The sequence below is a fragment of the Gobio gobio genome (genome assembly GCF_949357685.1).
Source record: "Gobio gobio genome assembly, chromosome: 7".
NCBI lineage: Eukaryota > Metazoa > Chordata > Actinopteri > Cypriniformes > Gobionidae > Gobio > Gobio gobio.
Genome location: NC_137103.1, coordinates 45,412,393 through 45,426,321, shown reverse-complemented (window position 1 = coordinate 45,426,321; position 13,929 = coordinate 45,412,393). Strand labels below are relative to the sequence as shown.

Sequence of the window (13,929 nt, the reverse complement as noted above, 5' to 3'; positions counted from 1 at the left end):
TAAGATTTGCACTAGATGAAAGGTGCCGTTTGTGTGCCACAAACATCAAACCAAACAGAATTGCAAAAAAATTTAAACATTTAAATTTAAACCAACAATTATAATGCAAAAAAAATAAAAAAATATAATAATATATATATATAAATATTAATATATAAATACTTAAATAATGTATATTTTTGTGCATTCAAAATTTGATTTGTTTTGGCATTTTACAACAGCAATGAGTACCTATTTTTAAAAATCATTTTAATATATATATACACACACATATATACACACATATATATATACACACACACACACACAAAATATTAAAATAATTTTAAATGTAATCATTTTAAAAATATTCTTCAATATTCTTAACCTTTATTCAATAAATTATACAGTGATAGTTTTTATTAAAATCTTAATATTAAATATATATTGTATATTAAATACATATGTATATTAAATTGTGTATGTATATTCATAAATTAATATTAAAATAATTAAAAATGTATAAGTCTCAATGATTCTCAATGGTGATTCTAATTAGATCCTCACTTACTGTTAAAATAATGTTTTACTTTATTCATTAAAAACATAAGATGATATAAACATATTTTTATAAAAATCTATATAAATTACAGTAATTAGAATTGCGGAGAAAAATTTGTTTAATTGTTATGCATTTAATGTCACTTAATGGTCCTAAAAAAGGCCTAATTTCAATAAGCACAATACAATGTTTTCCTTTTGATTTTGGGTGAAATATGACTCAGTCATGGTCTTAACAGGTTTCTTGAGATTTACACACACAGCCCAGATGATTTTTTAAATGCACCGTTTTACTCACCAAGGGTAGCTGCACAGGATCTTTTTGAGGAACAGAGAGGCACTTTGGGACACATTTTGGTAGAGCTTACTGAGGTCAAACTTGGCTGCCTGGATTCTGGCCTCGGTCTCAACAGGGTCATTCTCTGTAAACGGCAGTCTCCCACTGAGCCTGAATGGTGTACAGCATGACAAAAGCTTCAAGTTACACACTAGAATAGCATTCATATCAAACATAATCACAGACACTGACAGCTCACTAGCTCCAGAGAGCTTCTGGAATGTGAAGACGACTCGCATGAGACAAAACACAAAGTGTAATGATTCAAATGCTTTCGCTGACATAAGATTGCGAACTAAATTGCAGGTAACATAGAAAAGCACTACACAGCAAAACTGGACATTTAAAGTCAACATAAAATCAAAATGGACTTTGTTTACTTCAAAGACAGAGTTGCAGTGGACAGCACTCACATGATATAAGTCAATATGCCAATGCTCCAGATGTCAGCTGGTGGACCCACCACATCTCCTTTCAACATCTCAGGGGCTTTCAGTAATATGCAGAGTAAAAAAAAAACACATTAGAAGGAATGGGATACCATAGGAATACCTAACAAAGAACTACCATACAATATTTGAAATATGACAGATATGATGCAAATAAATAAAGTAATGCGTGTTGACGTTTGTAACATGACTTTGACAGTGGTTGTTAGAGAAGTAGTGGTTAGCTAGTGACTCTCAGATTTTTTTTTTTTTAATATTAGTGAGAAAACATTGCAATATATGAATCAATATGTGCAAAAATTTTGTCTTACACATATAATCCAGTGTTCCAATGGGTGGGCTGAACTGCTTCAGGAACAGTGGATTGAAGTTCTGTGCACTACCAAAATCAATTATCTTAACCACATTCATGTAAGTGACAATGATATTCTCTGGTTTGATATCCAGATGCAGGATTCTCCGGCTGTGCAGATAGTCCAGACCCTGAAGTATCTGTACGACATATGCCACCACGTCATCCTCTGAGTATCGGAACCTAGGAAGGGACATAAACAGAGAGTTTCACAATCAGAGATATACATTAACTTTCATTCATTAAATAAATAGTTTTGGTTAAAGGATTAGTTCACTTCACAATTAAAATTTCCTGATAATTTATTCACCCCCACATCATCCAAGATGTTCACGTCTTTCTTTCTTCAGTCGAAAAGAATTGAAGGTTTTTGAGGAAAACATTCCAGGATTTACAATGGGTTGAAGGTCCAAATTGCAGTTTCAATGCAGCTCCAAAGGGCTCGACAAGATCTCAGCTGAGGAATAAGGGTCTTATCTAGCCAAACAATTGGTCCTTTTCTAAAAAATATCAAATGTATAAACTTTTTAACAACAAATGTTTGTCTAGCGCTGCTCTGCGATGCACCACGTATTATGTAATCAGGTTGGAAAGGGCGGAAGTACCGTATTAGGGCGATAAACGCCATCTAATTTTCTCCTCCAACTTTAAAATTGTCTAACATCGTTGTTTTACCTTTTTTTGTGAAGGGCGTTTGATTTCGTCTTTGCACGTTTGCTTTGTAAACACTTGATCGGTACTTTGGTTTACGTCACAAGTGACCTGATTACGTAATACATGGCGCAGCAAAAAGACAAACATTTGTGGTTAAAAAGTATATACTTTTTTCTTTTTTTTTTTGACCCGTCATTTTGTTAGATAAGACCCTTATTCCTCGGATGGGATTGTGTAGAGCCCTTTGAAGCTGCATTGAAACTGCAATTTGAGTCCACTATATGGAGTCCCCCCCATTCAAGTCCACTATATGGAGAAAAATCCTGGAATGTTTTCCTCAAAAACCCTAAGTTCTTTTTGACTAAAAAAAGAAAGTCATGCCATCGAGGTGCGTTAATTATCAGGACATTCTGAAGTGAACTACGGTAATCCTTTAAATCAAAGTATATTTTTGGCTTTTAATTTATCCAATACTTGGAATCAGTTATAATTTTTCAGCATTATTTTTATAGCTCTGTTCACAATCACCGTACAACTACCCCATACACCATCAAGTCAAGTGTTTGTGTAGTAGCACACAATGCAAAACATGAAGTCTCTGACCTGTCAATCAGACTATAGAGCAGCTCTTTCCCTGAGCAACACTCAGAGATGAGCACCAGGTAGCGTGGGGTGACGTAGGCCTCATGCAGAGCCATGACCTTCTCGTGGTGGAGGGACTTGAGTATGTCATACTCCTGTAACACGGTCTGCTTGCTCTCAGGCTCATACGGCACAATCTTGGCCATGTACAGGTTACCGGTGGCGTTTTCCCGACACTCTCTGATCACACCAAAACGACCTCTGGTGAAGAAAATGCATGATTATCAATGGCTGTCAAGGTCAGCTATATTTATTTATTTGTATTAAAATTGCGATTAATCGATTTGACAGCACTTGTATGTATATTTTAGTGCTGTAAAATCTATCTATCTATCTATCTATCTATCTATCTATCTATCTATCTATCTATCTATCTATCTATCTATCTATCTATCTATCTATCTATCTATCTATCTATCTATCTATCTATCTATCTATCTATCTATCTATCTATCTATCTATCTATCTATCCATCCATCCATCCATCCATCCATCCATCCATCCATCCATCCATCCATCCATCCATCCATCCATCCATCCATCCATCCATCCATCCATCCATCCATCCATCCATCCATCCATCCATCCATCCATCCATCCATCCATCCATCCATCCATCCATCCATCTATCTATCCATCCATACACACACATACATATACACATATTAATCGCGATTAATCGCATCCTAACCTAAAAGTTTTTTACATAATATATATATATGTGTGTGTGTGTGTGTGTGTGTGCGCATCTGTGTCAATATATAATTAATAAAATGAACACTTAACTCCAAAACTTAAAAAAACAATTACATCAAAAGCAGATTTACATGATACATGATGAATGCTAAATATGAAGCAGTTAACTATTAAGTGTACATTTTATTTTATTGCTCCTTTGGTAATGTCTTATCTCACTAAGCCAGAAAAAAAATAAAAAAATAATTAAAATAATAAAATATGCATGTGTGAAAACACTGAACAGAAACAATCAACGACGCCAAAACATGAGAACGGCCGTTACATCAAAAGCTTATATACATGATAGTAGCCAATTATTAAAATTGTATTCTAGTGAAGCGTTGATCACGTTATTCTATCAGTGGGATTACTTATCATATGGAGCTACATTTGTATTATATGTTGTTTTGATTTTATTATTCAATGTTTGTTTGATAAATAGCTATAAAAAGCTATTTTGTGATACTTAAGGTAATATAAAAGTGATCAGTCATTGAACTTTACCTTGCTTTCTCATCCATGAATGTGTACGGTTTCTGGGGGACGCCCTGCCTTAGGGTCAAGTCTCCAGGTTTTCCTATAGGGGTCCTGCGCCCTGTAGGAGTGATGCGTCCAGATGGAGTGGCTCTTCCACTTGGGGTCAAACGATTGGGTGTGCCAGTACCCTCCCCTACGGGACTCAGACTTGTAACTAACACCACTGGCGGTGACAGGGCAGGAGAAGGTGTGTTTGGGGTGACTGGGGTCCCATGTGCTGTGGTGGTGGTCGGGACATACATAGGCACTGAGGAGATGGGCTTGCCGATAGCAGGCGGAGGGGACAGTAGTGGAGGTGGGGACATTGGAGGAGTTTGAGATGGGGGGGACACCACATTGATGGGAGTCGGAGGTTTGGGCAGAACGACGGGCGGTGAGGGTTTGGCAGGAGGAGGTTGAGCTGCAGGGGAGGGTTTGGCCACAGTGATGTTGAGAGTGGTCTTAGCTTTGGCAGGAGTAGGAGTACCAGAAGATGGAGTTCGGATATCAGGCACAGGACGATGACTCTGGGGAAGGGCAGCAGGGGAAGGTGTAGTAGCTGACGCAGGAGGAGAGACAGGCTTTACCGGTTGGGCTGTAGAGGGCGCTGAAGTAGTCGGTGGTGCAGCAGCCTGTTTTACTGCAGCAGGCTTCATTGCAGGTAAAGACATGGTAGATGTTACTACTGCTGGTGCCGGAGCCGGAGCTGACGAAAGCGTTTTGACAACAACTGTTCCACTGGACTTTTGAGGTGCTGAGGAAAAAACATTGAATTTGAATAACGAAGATGCATAGATGCATAAGTTTCATTAAAAAGGATATTATAATACACTACTGTGCAGTTCAAAGTTTTTTTGATGTTTTTGAAAGAAGTCTCTTTATGCTCACCAAGGTGACACTTATTTGATCAAAAACACAGTGAAACAGTAATATAGTGTTACAATTTCTATTTTAATATATTTCACAATAAAGCTTAATTTTTAGCAGCCATTAGTCCCGTCTTCAGTGTCACATGATCCTTCAGAAATCATATGCTGATTTGATGCTCGAATAATACGCTCAATGCTGTTTATGTGGAAACCATGATATTTGTTTCAGGAATCTTTGATGAATATAAACTTCTTTTTTTATAACCATGTAAAAGTCTTCACTGTCAATTTCAATCAATTTAATGCATCCTTTCTGATTATTAATTCCTTTAAAATCAAACAAAAATTCCTTCTGACCCTAAACTTTTGAACAGTAGTGTATATACTCCCAATTTCACAGACAAGGCTTAAGCTAGTCCTAGACTAAAATGCATGTTTGAGTTGTTTTAACGGAAAGAAACATATCTTAAAATATATCACTGTCATTGTTTTGTCTTAAGATGCACACCAGTAATGTTTTTTTTTTCTAGGGCACGTTTATAAAAGTTACTTAAATGTCCTAATTTAACTAATGCCAAAACATAGCTTAGCCTAAGCCCTGTTTGTGACACCGGGCCATAATGTTATATTATCATTTAAATAGGAGAAGAAAACATTTCGTTGTTGATATCAAAGCCAGCCATTCAATCAAACTACAATATTTTGGTTCAAATTCATTTTCATGTGGAAGAAGCTAGACAAATTTGGCAGTTATTGTGACATGTCTATCTTTTTTTGTTTTAAGGTCAAACAAAATATGACCCAAAATACATTGAATGGTACATTGAATACATTGATGGGTTCAGTTGAAAAGAATATTATTATTATAATTATAAGCTGCTGACAGCATGAAACAGTTGAAAATCACTGATCTAGACAAAACATTTGTGCACCTGTTGAGTCCAGGACCACTTTTTGAGACAAGTTGCTGTAAGGTCCCTGGCCAGCCTTGTTCACACAGGCAACTCTGAACCTGTATACAGCACCAGTTGGAAGGTCCATCACGTTGTAGTAACAGTCAGCCACACCTGTGGCCACTATCAGCCAGTTGGTCTCACCTATAGGAAAATAAGAATTGGTTGCAATACCCATCCTTTCCAAAAGAGGGCAGTAGAAGGAAATGATAACTGTCTTTCCTCCACATTCTCCACCATTTTTTTTATTTATTTATAAATGAACTAAACTAATAGTAAGAACATTTTACTAATTTGGGAAAATCAAGATGGAGGGTGGATTTTAAGAGTGGCGCAAAACAATATTAGCATTATGAAACTTTTTGCATTTACAGATACAGATTGTTTTATTTAATGCAATGTCAGCATCTAAAGCTATTTTCATGGCAAAAATTAAATGACAAAAATACATATATAATATAAATACAATAAAACCAAGCAAACAAACACAACAAGTGTATAATCTTACTAAATAAGCCCTTAAGTGAAATAACTTCATAAAAGCGCATTCTACTTGTATTAACTTTTTGCATTTAAAATAGCAGAGAATGCAGCTGAGAATATTATCAACAGTATACTGTAGTTTACAAATCCCACTCTAAATCGTCAATCAAAGCAAGATGAATAATGTCCACTAACCCTCTGTCTTCCTCTCCAGAGAGTAGGTGCATGGTGCCGTTGTGTCTGAGGGTCTCCACACAACCAGGGCGGTGTTTTTATATTTCTGAGGAACCTCAGGGGTCCCAGGACTATTAGGCAGACCTACAGAACAATATTCAAGTTTTACTACAATAAATTCTTATTTGGTTGATCAATCTTGACAAATACACTACAAGTCAAAACACTACCATTCAAAAGTTTGTGGTCAGCAAATACTTTTTGTAGTACTTTTATTCAGCAAGCACATATTAAATTGATCAAAAGTGACAGTAAATATATTAATAAAAATGCTGTTTTGAACTTGTAATCAAAGAATCCTGAAAAAAAGATGTATTATGGTTTCCACAATTAAGCAGCACATCTGTTGTCAACATTGATAATAATAAGAAATGTTTCTTGTTTCTTCAAATTAGCATATTAGAAATATTGATTTCTTAAGAATCATGTGACACTGTAGAAAATCCAGCTTCGCAGTAATAAATTACATTTTAAAATATTAAAATAGAAATCAGTTATTTTCTATTAATATTATTTTACAATATTACGGTTTTCACTGCTTTGACCAAATAAATGCAGCCTTGGTGAACATAAGAGACTTCTTTAAGGACATTTTAAAGATTTTACAGACCCCAAACCTTTGAACGGTAGGTGTGTATTACTGATTTTAGAGCAAGTTTATAGAAGCTATAGAAATTTCCCACATTTCCTTGATCGTGGGAACCATGCGGAAAATGGGATATTATTATAGTAGCCACATTTCAGGCACTATACACTAAAAAAACAATGCCAGTTGAGGCAACTACATGATTTTTGCACCTCTGCTAGCAAGTCAACTTTCCATATTAATCAGCTCTGAAGCACAAAAAGTACTGAATAATTTATGGCCTGCTGTTAGTAGAAAATGGCTTTGCACATTGATAAGCAGTGCATTAGCCTGCTCACGAAGAAAGCCAATGGCATTTCTGTTCTCAAGGCTAAAAGAGCTGCTTCCTGAGTCTAGCTGTGAGCTATGCAATAACTCTTAAAAAATAAATTAAACTGTTCTTTCACTATGTCCCTATTTCATCTCTGTTCTAGCCTTTACTTTTCTGAGAAATCCTGGAACGTTGCATTGTGGCACTTCTCTTCTTATTCCCACCTTAAGGGGTTTTCACAGTGACAGAGCTTTCCTGACTGGATATCATTTATATTCAATAAGAGATATGAGGCAACTTCACTAAGACAATGTTTATGCAATGTGTAAAAACTGATGCATGTATAACCGTCAGACATTTTCAGTATTATAAGTTCAACTAAGTTTGACTAATATATTGATAATCATTCTTTTTATGATGTATTAAACACTGCTGCAATTTATATACTAACACTTTCCCCAGCAGAACATTAAGCTGCTTTGAATAAATTCATAAATGTAAAAAAATGTAATATAGCCTGAGATAAGTCTGAGTGCGTCCCTAACTTGGCACTTTTCTTTTTCTATTTTATTTTCTCAATCTATTTCTCACTTACTCATCTATTCTCCTTCCCAAATCATTTGGGCTTTCATTTACACATTTGCTTCTTTGTCCATTTCTTGTCTTGAACTTACGAGCAAGGGACACAACGCATGAGCTGGTGACAGAGGCCAGTGTGTTCGAAGCCACACATTCATAAAGGCCTGCATCTTTCTTGGTGGTCTTCATTATCATCAGCAGCTGTCTCCCATCGGGGCAGGATATCAAGTTCATCCTTGGGTCAATCTCAAGTGGCTTCTTATCTGAGAATACACAAAGTTGAAAAGCAAAAAATGTTAGCTGGGAACTTTTCCTTTTTCCAAAATCATAATCTCAAGGCCACAACCTGGTGTTCTCTAATGTTTATGTTGACATTTTAGACTTTGACTTCAGTGGTATTACTTTGAGGTGACATTGATCCTTCTATATTTAGCCAAAAAATAAACAAGTTTGGTTATTTCAGCACAAGGGCTATTAATGCATGTAGAGTCCATGGTTTTGCACATCACAGATACCGATTAAATGCATACTGTATATTTCTTAATATATACTGTATGTAGTAAGACAAGAAATATACAGTATGCATTTAATCATCTTTTAGTATGAAAGACTGAAAAAAAAACCATTTCTACACAGATACAATAACATGAAGCTAAGATAGTGTACACAATCTTTACAGAAGTGAGATAATACACTTACAATATTGTAAAGTTATTTTATAATCAGCTATTAAGCATTTTGTCGATTTAGGTCAGATTCTATTATCTTTAGTCCCATTGAAGCTAATATTATCATTTGAATCAGACCTTTCATCCATGAGATGTGTGGGTGAGGACTGCCAGCAGGGAGGCAGCTGAGAGTGACAGGATCTCCTTCCAAGAGAACGTGGTCCCTCAATTTGATATGGAACACAGGAGGAAAGTCTAATTGTTGAGAAAAAAAAAATCTGTGAGACAGGCACTATAATTTATCTCCCACAGCCGTGCCAAAGCAAGTCCGTATGCATAATTGATTCATTGATGATATATGTAAATGTTTATGACAAAGCAGGAAGTCATCAAACAGATGTCTCTTTTTGTGCAGACATAACAGTGAAATACGTAAATAATATGTGCAATACCAGATGTTAGACGTGTGTACTGGCGAGAACGGAGAGAGCCATTTTCCCTAGCAATGGAAGCTGGGATGTCTGGTTGTGAAATTGTCTTTTCCCTTTTTCCCCTCGTCAACCCCCAGCGGTCCCACCGTGATCTACGCTCAATATCTGCACCTGGGAAAGGGAAATTATGACTTTAAGTCAGGAGAATTTACAACAACATGAAAAATGTAATGTGATAAGAAAACATTAACCAGAAAAAAATTGGCATACTTTTAACAGCTGATTCTGATTGGATGCTTGACATGGAATCGAGAGATTCTGATGAGGTCCCTTTCCCTGACTGGGCAGCCAGTTGGTTCTGTGGGACACCCATCCTCTTCAAACTGCCCCCCTCGGAGGCGGCACGCCGCATTTTGGTGAATATAGGTGTCCTCTTGAGCTCCACCTTGCCTTCATTGTCATCTTTCCGGTCCTCAGAGTGGCTCCTAATCCTTGTGGATAAGCTTGCCATGGTACTGCCAATCTTCTTGCGCATGGCAAGGATAGGTGACTCCGAAGGTGCTTTGGACTCAGGCTCTGGGGGAGGCTCAGGACCTCCATCCAACCTCACCATTTCAATCTCCTTCTTTTCTTGGGATCCCCTCCGTCCCAGTGCCCAGGACAGACGTCGTCTGGGTGCTGAAGCCTCCTCCTCTTTGAGCTTCTCCTCCTGTCTCTCCACTGATGGGGTCCTTTTCAAGCGCATGGAGAGTCTCCTCATGAATCCAGGGTCCTTCTGTGCCTCACGAAGATCCTGAACTGATTTAGATTTCTCCTCCAACCTCCTTGGCACAAACTCTAAAGGAGCCCCAGTTGGCCCAGGGCGATACATCTCTTCTGCAGTTTCAGGAGCAACAGTGGTGGGCTTTTCTTCAGTCTTCTGAAATGAGAATCGTTTGAGACTCCGAGTGAGAGAGGATTCACGCTTCTTGAAGCGTGCTTCAAAGACCTCCTCAGACGCAAGGTCCTGGATGTTGCTTCCAGGAGACGGCTCTCGCTTAGGGGAGGCACGAGTGGGAGTCTTAGGAGGACTTGGCTCTTTGGAAGGGTGTTCTGTTGAGGCAACCCGAGAAAAGACTGCAGGATGTTCAGTGGTTTGGTGAAGATCTGATTTGGATGAAGAACCTGATACAAGGGTTGGTTCAGAGATGTGTCTAGAAATGGGAGCATAGACTGGAACTGATGGTGGGGTGGACATTGGTGAAGGTGTGGGGACTGGAACAGAATCAGGTTGGCTAGATGCCTGGACTGATGGTACCATGATCGTCTGCATGATACTGGCATATGCAGACATTCTACCATCTGGGAGCACTGTAAGTGCAGGGAGAGATGGGGTCACATAGGTTGAGACGACACTCTGGGGGCTGGGAGCTGGGGCAGCTGTTTGGGTCACCATGATTGAGCTGGTGGAAATTATGATCTCTGGAGACTTTGGTGATACCTTTACATCATCCACAACTTCTTTAACCTCAATCTCTGGAGCAGGTGGCTCCGTTTCTTTCTCTGGCTCTTTGTCCTCTCTTTCTTCCTCTTCTTCGATTGTTTCCTCTGCTATGGGGGTCTTCTGCTTAATGTCAGCAACCTTTTCAGACTCTTCACTGGGTTCCTCTAACTTGCTCTGGCCCTTCTCTTGTGCATCAGTCTCCCAAGATTTCTGATCAACACTTCTGACTTCATCTGCATTAGTCTTTGACACAACCATGACTTCCTCGGATTTACTGTCCTTGTAGAGCGCTGACTCTTTTTCCTCAATTTTCTCCTTCTCTTGTCTCTCTGGTTCTGGCGTATGCATTTTTGGGGTGACGGGGCGAGAATCCTTGACTGGCTCTGCAAGAGCAGACATAGATATAGCTTGCTGCAGCCGTCTCTCCTCTATTTGTGCCAGTGGGATCTCTAGAGGTGCCCCAATCCGTCTGTGCAAGGGCATGGGCTCTGAATCACCCTGGCTGAAGGAAGCACTTTTGCGAAGTATCTTGGTCTTTGGGGTGTCATCTCTAGGTGACTCACTGGATGCTGCTCTAACAAGTGGAGGGTTACCTAGGCGAGACCCCCTCACATAGCGCTTCTCATCCCCCATACCTAATGTCTCCAGCAATGGGCCTCTTAATCCACTCATCTTGTTGTCAACAGAGCCACCCCTAAGAAGTCTCTGCCTCATCAGTTCTAATTTCAGGGCGTAGTCTTCCTGGCTCAGCTTTGCAGCTCCTGGGCTTGGGCTCCTCCTTGGAATCTCCATAGATACTGACTTTTGTAGAATTCTACTTCCATCAGCCGGGCTTTCTTCAGTGCCCTCCTCTGGTTTGATGTGGAGCTGTAGTGCACTGTCAGCTGAGCTCCCTCTGCGGAACTCTCCTCTGCGACGCGCTCCCTCTGGCTCATCTGACTCCATGCTTGAACCTCTGCGCATTGGTCTCTTGGCCTGTTCTGTCCTTTTGGATAGTTCTGCTGGTTCTTCATCAGATGATCCTTTTTCATCTTCTTGCGTTGATCTTTTCCTGGCTCTACCCCTAGCGACTGCATCTCCACCCTCTCTCTCTGACGTCTCCACTTCCATCGGCTCTGACTTCTGATGAATTGAAGCAGGCCTCTCTGCATTTCCGTTCGATCTACCTGTCATTTCATCATCACCTCCAATTTCAGTCAGTGACATTCTAGATCCTGAGAATTCCATGTTGAGGGGCATTGGGATAAAAGGCAGCTCATCAATGTCTTCATCTGAATCTGAAGATGATGAAGGTGGTGGTGAGCTTTGTTTCAGATGTCGTGGAACAGCAATGGAAATATGGCTAGAGGAGTCATCCAGTAACTCAGGTATAGACCTCATCACCATCTTAGATTTATAGCTGATAAGAGATCGCTACAAAAGATGTGAACATTGTTACAACAACATACGGAAAGAATCTACAATGTTCTAAGCGCTGAAAAAAAGTCACTAATATTATCTTACCTGCCATTTTCTTCTGGACAAAAACTTTTTGAGGTACTCTGTGCTTATGCTCTTACCCTTATTCAGGGTCTAAAAGAAAGAAATATGTATTTGAAAATGACTAAGTAAATAACTGTTACAGAGAGGAAATATTTGGTTCTGAAATGTGCGCAACTTAGATTAACTTCAAGTAGCATATATGTTGTACTAATTTAAATAACACATTTGGATAGCTATGGGTTTCGGTTGTTACCTTGAACCAGGGGTGCCGAAGACATTCATTAGTATCGGGTCTCCTGCAGATAAGACAACATTAAACAAATTGGCAGTTAACACAAAGTGCTCTTAGCAGTGGAAACAATTTTCTTGACAATAAATTATCAACAGGAGCATGGTGCAGCAGATAAGCCCTGTAGATTCCACTTACAATCTATCAGCCACCAGCAGTTTGATGACGAATCCCTTAGCTTCGTGACAGAGGTCGGTAAACATGCTTTCTTCAAAAGCCACGTTATAGTTTCTGATGTTGAGAACAGAGCTGCGGTCATTTTCTCCAGCAAAAGGAGAAACTCCAGTGAGACTGCAAAACAAAGTTCTTTGATGAGATCTAACTGAAGATACTATTTGTTATGAATATTCTAGGTAAATATAAATAATTATATAAATACATTTTAATATAGAGATAATTGACATAACCCTACCACAAGTATGTTAGAACTCCAATAGGCCTGTAAGGGGAAAAAAAAGTCAAATTGCGAGAAAGACACTTATGTATTCATGACACTTTAGAGGAGCTGTTTTGTGATGGAGGGACCAGGTGCGTTACCAGATGTCCGTTGCCTTGGAGACGGGTGTCTGGTTAACAATCTCTGGGGCGACAAATTCTGGAGTGCCATATTTGCAGTACTGTGCCTCATCAGGCGTGAACTTCACAGCATTTCCAAAATCACATATGCGGATCTGATCACCAGTAGGGTCTGCCATTAGGATGTTATCAGGCTGAGCGGAAAAACAGAGAATTCTAGTCAGCACATTGGTTCCTCACTGTGATTATTGCTTACTTATAGAAGGAAATGGTGATGACAGCAAATTACATAATGCTTACCTTGATGTCTAGATGAAGTATGTCAAGCTGATGAAGATAGTTAAGACCCTCCAACAGCTGCCTCACGCTGGATCGGATCTGCAGTAAACAATTCAGAGAATATCGGCCAATGTGACGCGTGTGCCTAAACTGTCTGAGCAAATCTAACGCTTCTTTCATCTGTGAAATAAAATAATATATTCCTTATCCTCAAGATAACTACAGGATGCAAAGATAAAAGGCCCGGGACAAATCAAATGTGAACTGTTACAGAATAGTCTGTTCACACATTTTAAACTTTTATGGTCACTTTGAAAGATCAAATTCATTCACTCACCTCTGACTCCACAAGAGTTGATTTCTTTGTAAGCCTTTCGAGAAGCTCCTCATGGCATCTTTACACATTGTTAAAGACAACTGAGTGATAAGGCAAAGCTTGTGGACTACACCATTGGTGACTGATGGGTGTACAACAAGTGTGATTGTGCAAGACTGGATGTGAGATAGTACATAAAGTGGGGTCCAAATATTCACTAGTG

The 13,929-nt window shown here is 39.0% G+C and overlaps 2 protein-coding genes across 2 annotated transcripts in view; one reads left to right on the top strand and one right to left on the bottom strand.

The window, feature by feature from the left end:
* tfpia (tissue factor pathway inhibitor a) overlaps nt 1-13,929 on the top strand; it is a 1,059,262-nt gene that overhangs the window by 618,899 nt on the left and 426,434 nt on the right. The window lies entirely within an intron of this gene.
* Nucleotides 1-13,929, bottom strand: part of spegb (striated muscle enriched protein kinase b) — a 109,277-nt gene that overhangs the window by 1,180 nt on the left and 94,168 nt on the right. The window contains exons 24-41 of the mRNA XM_079822473.1: nt 13,728-13,785; nt 13,412-13,489; nt 13,133-13,305; nt 13,008-13,034; nt 12,734-12,886; nt 12,560-12,602; nt 12,328-12,396; nt 9,612-12,237; nt 9,363-9,512; nt 9,049-9,165; nt 8,338-8,505; nt 6,729-6,851; nt 6,030-6,194; nt 4,217-4,982; nt 2,936-3,175; nt 1,638-1,861; nt 1,291-1,366; nt 839-988 (exon numbers count right to left, since the gene is read on the bottom strand). Of these exons, the coding sequence (XP_079678599.1) occupies nt 839-988; nt 1,291-1,366; nt 1,638-1,861; nt 2,936-3,175; nt 4,217-4,982; nt 6,030-6,194; nt 6,729-6,851; nt 8,338-8,505; nt 9,049-9,165; nt 9,363-9,512; nt 9,612-12,237; nt 12,328-12,396; nt 12,560-12,602; nt 12,734-12,886; nt 13,008-13,034; nt 13,133-13,305; nt 13,412-13,489; nt 13,728-13,785 (5,406 nt within the window). The remainder of the gene's footprint in view (nt 1-838; nt 989-1,290; nt 1,367-1,637; nt 1,862-2,935; nt 3,176-4,216; nt 4,983-6,029; nt 6,195-6,728; nt 6,852-8,337; nt 8,506-9,048; nt 9,166-9,362; nt 9,513-9,611; nt 12,238-12,327; nt 12,397-12,559; nt 12,603-12,733; nt 12,887-13,007; nt 13,035-13,132; nt 13,306-13,411; nt 13,490-13,727; nt 13,786-13,929) is intronic.